This window comes from Notothenia coriiceps, unplaced genomic scaffold (assembly GCF_000735185.1).
Source record: "Notothenia coriiceps isolate Sejong01 unplaced genomic scaffold, NC01 NC01_scaffold00025094, whole genome shotgun sequence".
Lineage (NCBI taxonomy): Eukaryota > Metazoa > Chordata > Actinopteri > Perciformes > Nototheniidae > Notothenia > Notothenia coriiceps.
The window spans coordinates 657789-664510 of record NW_011357795.1 but is presented as its reverse complement, the minus strand read 5'-3'; the positions used below and the strand labels follow the sequence as shown (position 1 = coordinate 664510).

Here is a 6722-nt window from a genome sequence, read left to right as displayed (position 1 = left end):
ACAACCTATAGTTCTCATCATAACATTTGTTTCAATATCTCACTATGGGATATGGAGGGATATGGAGACTTTCCAGACATGCTTATATCGAAAAACCACCAGTACTCAAAGTCAACTTTAATGTCAATCTTTCAGTTTGTGTGTACAGACAGAGAGATCGAAATTACGTTTCCAACAATCCCAATACAAAAATACAATATACAGATATGTATAAAATATGTACAGTGGGGCAAAAAAGTATTCCCACTTAAAAAGATGAGAGGCCTGTAATTTTCATCCTAGGTACACCTCAGCTATGAGAGACAAAATGAGAAAAACAAATCCAGAAAATCACATTGTCTGATTTTTAAAGAATGTATTTGCAAATTATGGTGGAAAATAAGTATTTGGTCACCTACAAACAAACAAGATTTCTGGCTCTGACAGACCTGTAACTTCTTCTTTAAGAGCCTCCTCTGTCCTCCACTTGTTAACTGTATTAATGCAGGGTGTCTGCGGGGTCTTAAAAAGTATTAAAAGTTGATAAATAAATTTAGCGAAAATTAAAGCTATTAAAAAGTATTAAACGGCATTTTCCAAGGTATTAAGAAGGTCCACAGCAACGACAACATGAAACACCCTTTAATTTACTGAAACGACATGTCGGGAAACCCCCTCAAGGCGGCCCCATGCATAGCGCGCTGTAAAATGCTGCTTCTTAAACACTAAACGACTACGGTAACGATAACGGGTCCCAAGGTGGGTAGACCGGCATACGCAACGCTCTGGGCGTCCAACGGCTCCGTGTGCAAGCCCTATATGATCATTTTCTGATAATGATGAAATAGCCCCGCCTCCCTCTCCCCACGTCTCCTGCTGCTGCTGGGCTGTCAGAAGAGGGGGAGGAAAAAAAAATCCCAGAACCACACGGGGGGACCTAGTCAATGACCTGCAGAGAGCTGGGACCAAAGTAACAAAGGCTACCATCAGTAACACACTACGCCGCCAGGGACTCAAATCCTGCAGTGCCAGACGTGTCCCCCTGCTTAAAACAGTACATGTCCGGGCCCGTCTGAAGTTTGCTAGAGAGCGTTTAGATGATCCAGAAGAGGATTGGGAGAATGTCATATGGTCAGATGAAACCAAAATAGAACTTTTTGGTAAAAACTCAACGAGACGTGTTTGGAGGAGAAAGAATGCTGAGTTGCATCCAAAGAACACCATTCCTACTGTGAAACATGGGGGTGGAAACATCATGCTTTGGGGCTGTTTTTCTGCAAAGGGACCAGGACGACTGATCCGTGTAAAGGAAAGAATGAATGGGGCCATGTATCGTGAGATTTTGAGTGACAACCTCCTTCCATCAGCAAGGGCATTGAAGATGAAACGTGGCTGGGTCTTTCAGCATGACAATGATCCCAAATACACCTTCCGGGCAACGAAGGAGTGGCTTCGTAAGAAGCATTTCAAGGTCCTGGAGTGGCCTAGCCAGTCTCCAGATCTCAACCCCATAGAACATCTTTGGAGGGAGTTGAAAGTCCGTGTTGCCCAGCGACAGCCCCAAAACATCACTGCTCTAGAGGAGATCTGCATGGAGGAATGGGCCAAAAATACCAGCAACAGTGTGTGAAAACCTTGAGAAGACTTACAGAAAACGTTTGACCTCTGTCATTGCCAACAAAGGGTATATAACAAAGTATTGAGATGGACTTTTGTTATTGACTGAATACTTATTTTCCACCATAATTTGCAAATAAATTCTTTAAAAATCAGACAATGTGATTTTCTGGATTTTTTTTTCTCATTTTGTCTCATAGTTGAGGTATACCTAGGATGAAAATGACAGGCCTCTCTCATCTTTTTAAGTGGGAGAACTTGCACAATTGGTGGCTGACTAAATACTTTTTTGCCCCACTGTATATGGCTGTTTGTATGTTTCTATCTTATTGTTATGGGGTGGGTGGTCTTTGCCTCCGTTGCTCACTTCAAAAGTTGAGAAAAGTTCAACTTTTCAAGCTTCGACGGAAGCGTCAGCCAATCAAATCATATGCCAGTACAAGCGCTAGCCAATCAAACCGCGTGCTTGTGTGTCCGGGGCGGGAGATTAATGTGATTGGTTGTTGGTCGCACGCCAGACACGCCCACCGGCAAGCTTCAACGCACGCTGCCGTGTGGACGTACCGTTACTATACAGTGACGGGGCCTGTTAGCAGCATACTATGATGAGCTTCATTTTAATAAAAAAATTCTCATTAAAGGTGGGGTAGGTAAGTTTGAGAAACCGGCTCGAAATACACTTTTTGTTATATTCCATGGAATGCTCTTAACATCCCGATAGCAATGTATATCTTAAGTGTTTTGACAAAAAATCCATTAAAAAATGTCATCTGTGGAAGCCGTAGTACTGTAAAAAGTACGACCAATCAAAATAAACTGGATGGCCTACCTGCCTGTCAGCCTTCCATCTGTGCACAAACTTATCTCTTGCCCTCATTGGTCATGTGCGCGTTCGTGTGTGTTAGAGGAGGGGCTCTGTAAGGAAGTAGCAGATTTTTTCCGGCTGTGTATTTTCAAATCCTAGCGCACTCGAGCTGGTTTCTCCAAAATTACCTAACCCACCTTTAACAATAAATGTTCCTGACTACAAATGCATGATGCATTAAATTCAAAGAAGGTAAAGTAAGGAAAGAAAGCATGCTTAATTTATGAAGGGTTTAAATCTCAGCTAATATACTCAATTGGGACTGTGTGGTTTGATCAGATTTGATTTACAAACAAAACTGTGACATAGAAATATGTGACGTCACTCTTTTCCCACCCACTCAAAACCAGAGAGTGGAGCACAGAGAAAAAACAGCACACACAGAAATAACCAAAATGTTTATGAAGTAACCCAAAGTGAGAGGCTGATTGCAAATATGTGTTTTCATGGCCTTTAAAGTCAAACAAGCAGTTTAATTACAGTAACCTGGAACTACAATATTGCCTGCATGTAATACGCTTAAGTGCTCTCATAATTTTAAGATATTTTCCTTTCCCTCTCAAACAGGTTTTTCCCATCTAGATGTAATGTTGGTGGAGTGTTACGACCCGAAAGCCGACCAGTGGAACATCCTGCAGACGCCCATCCTGGAGGGTCGCAGCGGCCCGGGCTGTGCTGTTCTGGATGAGAGCATCTTCCTCATGGGGGGCTACAGCTGGAGCATGGTACTTTATTACACATCAGATTACATTATTTGAGTTTAAAGGATAACGCTGGCAAAAGTCTACAATTTAGGTTCTATCAAATTGTCACAAAACTTTGAGACCATATCTGTGGCACAGGTCAGGAATAAATACTTTAGTTTTACTCAAACAGGAAAAAAAGTTGATTTGTTGGGGACTATTTTCAGCTGCGGATTAAATCAAATGTTGCATCTGGTGCCCTAATATTACCAGGATAGGGATTGTTTGTGTGAAACTGATACAGATTAAAATACAATGTGTTTGTTTACTGTATGTTAATAAAGCAACATCTCACAAGAGTGGACATAAGAGCCTTGTAGCTTTGGCTCCACAGGCATTGCTCTAAAAACAATAGAAAATCTCCAGACTTCTTCTTTAAAGTTGTCCCCGTTTTATTGGACAACATGCATTTCTAAAAATATATAAAATTATTTTATATAATATATTAATTTGTGTCTTTATTTCTCAGGGGGCGTATAAGTCTTCCACCATCTGCTACAGCCCAGAGAAAGCAACGTGGACAGAGTTGGAGGGAGAGGTGGCCGAGCCCCTAGCGGGCCCCGCCTGCTCCACCATCATTCTGCCCGCCTGCCTTCCCTTCAACAAATGACAATTAATCAAACCGCGGGGGGGCGGGGGTGACGAGCGTGAATGGGTGAAGGACCATCAATAAGAACAACAGTCGTCAACAATTTTGTGACAAAACGTCCGGTCAGACGATGGGGGTGTGTATAAATTATTTTTTTACAGGTTTGACCAGAGCACTTTCGTTATTACCTACTGAAGGTTTGAGAAAAAAAAGAAAATAATTGTGTAACTCATGTATTTAAACTCATCTGTGTTCTGAGAAATGGTCCGTTTCATACTTGATTTGAGTTAAACTGATAGTAAGTGTTTTTGGCTTCTCTTCTATAGCACGCATAGTGTTAAACTGAATTATAGCTTTCAAATCCATTGTATCTTGTATTCAGTAGAGGCATATGTCCATCAAAATGCAGTGTTGTTTCATGGACTGGGGAGAAAGGTTGAACAGTCTCAAATCCCCATGGGGTTAAGTTAAACTAGGGCTGGGTGAGTTTCCAAAACCATGAAGATCAAAGTGTATAAATATTCCTCTTCACTCATGTTAAACATCACTTTTCTCTGGCTGTATTGTGCACTTATCGTTATGAAAATGTTTTGTTGTCTTTATCTTGAATGGGGAAATGTCCAGAAACCTTTCTGCAGTCATTATTTAACTGACATGGTATGCATAGAAAAACAAAGTAACTCTACCTGATCCATTACCAAACAGGACAATGTAAAAAAACACATTTACACAACGATCTTTATGAGGATGTGTCCTTTCACCCAGCCCTAATTTATGACTAATTATGTTGATAATTTACACCAAAACTGAAGTTGTGTTTCTGTATATCTTGACAGAAAAAACATCTTGCCAAATGTTTGTGGCATATATTTCTCATGCTTCAAGCAAAACAATTCAAGGGTTACCATTGACTCCTAATATTCATATGACGCACTAATGTCCATGTTAAATATAAAATGGCGGTACAATCAAATTTTAAATTGCTAACCAATGTATTAATGGTTGGTATGTTTGGGTAAACAGATGAGATTGTTCATCTTTCCAAGTTATTGCTAACAGGCCTGTTTATGAGGCCATATAGCATTTACCTTGATGGTATTCTAATCTTTAATGTATGAAAAACAAACAAGCATAAAATGGTCCTTAATGCACTAATGGTGAACTTTTGATTCAGCAAGCAAAGTTCACTTAAATGTAAATCTATTAATGTGCTGTGTTTGAAAAAAAAGTGATAAAATGAATCTAAGTCCAGTCTAATCTACGTTATTAGGTTCAAAAAGTTGTCAGTACCTGTTGACTTCTGTAAAGATTTGTTGATTTCATTCTTGTACATAATCGCTTGCAGTGAAACATTTTTGTGCACTCAACATTGGATTTATTCTCAAATCCTGTTATGTCCTTTGCATTTTAGAATATGAAAAATAAAATGACTCTTGATGATTAAAATACATTTTGCAGTTCTGTGATGTTTTGACCAGGTTTTCTTGAGATCATTTGGCATCTTTCAAATGGAAGTTTTCCTGGCAGCGTGCGTTGAAGCTTGCCGGCGGGCGTGTCTGAAGCTCGACCAACTACCAATCACATGAATCTCCCGCCCCGGACACACAAGCACACGGTTTGATTGGCTTGAGCTTGTACTGGCATATGATTTGATTTGATGACGCTTCCACCGAAGCTTGAAAAGTTTAACTTTTCTCAACTTTTGAAGCGAGCAACGGAGGCAAAGCTAGGCACAAGCTCTAGCCAATCAAACCGCGTGCTTGTGTGTCCGGGGCGGGAGATTCATGTGATTGGTTGTTGGTCGAGCTTCAGACACGCCCGCCGGCAAGCTTCAACGCACGCTGCTGTGTGGACGCTGCGTTATGGTTAATACACTTTGCTATAACAGACTTTAGGATTTCTCCTAAATTTCATTTCTACCATACATTTTTGTATTTTTCTTGGAATGGTTTTCTAACATAAAAATATGATATTAAAAAACTGAAAGACAAAAAAAAAGCATTCTTTGGTTGAACTGTTCACCACTCAAGTGAGAATTGCTTCAATTTAAGGGAGTTATGAACCAAAAGCCTGAACACAGAAGAAACTTCAACATCTGTGAAATAACTAAACTTCACACTTTGACAGAATGAAGCTAAAACAAAAGCAAATGCCAGGTAATCGCAACTCATAAGGATGTTTAAATTAATTGAATAGGATTCTTTCATTTTTTTCTAAAGCTCACTTTTAACAGTGCAGGCCTGCAGATTAATTCACGTCAGAGAGATTTATTTAGCCAGCAGTTCATCTTTGCATTTCCTAATACCTAATAAAGACTCATCTCCATACTCTCAATTTACAAAAGGTTAGATAATTAATAATGTGAGTTTAGGATTAAAAGAAAACACAACATCACACCCTACAGCAATCTTTCAAATGTGAACCAGCAAACAAAATAAGGGGAACCTGATGTTTACCCTCAGGCCGGCCTCTCAAGCCAGACCAGATTTGATTTGCCAACCATTTACTACCAACTGTCTCACCATCGAACAGCATGATGGCCCTCCCACACACTCGCACACACACACACACACACACACGCACACACACCTGATGGTTTATTTCTAACATCTTTTTTTCCCCCGTTCTTTCAATGGCAGCCATTTCTCTGCTTGGCGTCTCCACGTCATGCATCCACTTGGCCGCGTGCCTCGGGGATAAGATGGCAATTATTTCCTCACAGAGATGATTCAACTAGATTACATAAATCCATGTATAATTCACACAATATTGCATCGGTACATTGGAAAATAGTCAGTGTTTTTTGTATCACGAAACCCTCAGAGACATATCTGACAACAACTTCTGAGATACCGTTTATAGAGATATTTTAATAGATTAAATTGGGGACTCTGGATATTTAAAGAACATTATAACCTTGATTAAGACA

The 6722-nt window shown here is 40.0% G+C and overlaps 1 protein-coding gene across 1 annotated transcript; it reads left to right on the top strand.

Moving 5' to 3' along the window:
- The first annotated feature begins 3032 nt into the window (after positions 1-3032).
- On the top strand, positions 3033-5208 carry LOC104955974 (kelch-like protein 14). The gene is made up of 2 exons (XM_010783396.1): positions 3033-3186; positions 3674-5208. Exons 1-2 carry the CDS (start codon positions 3049-3051, stop codon positions 3812-3814), a joined length of 279 nt encoding a protein of 92 aa, XP_010781698.1. The 5' UTR covers positions 3033-3048; the 3' UTR covers positions 3815-5208.
- Positions 5209-6722: the final 1514 nt, after the last annotated feature.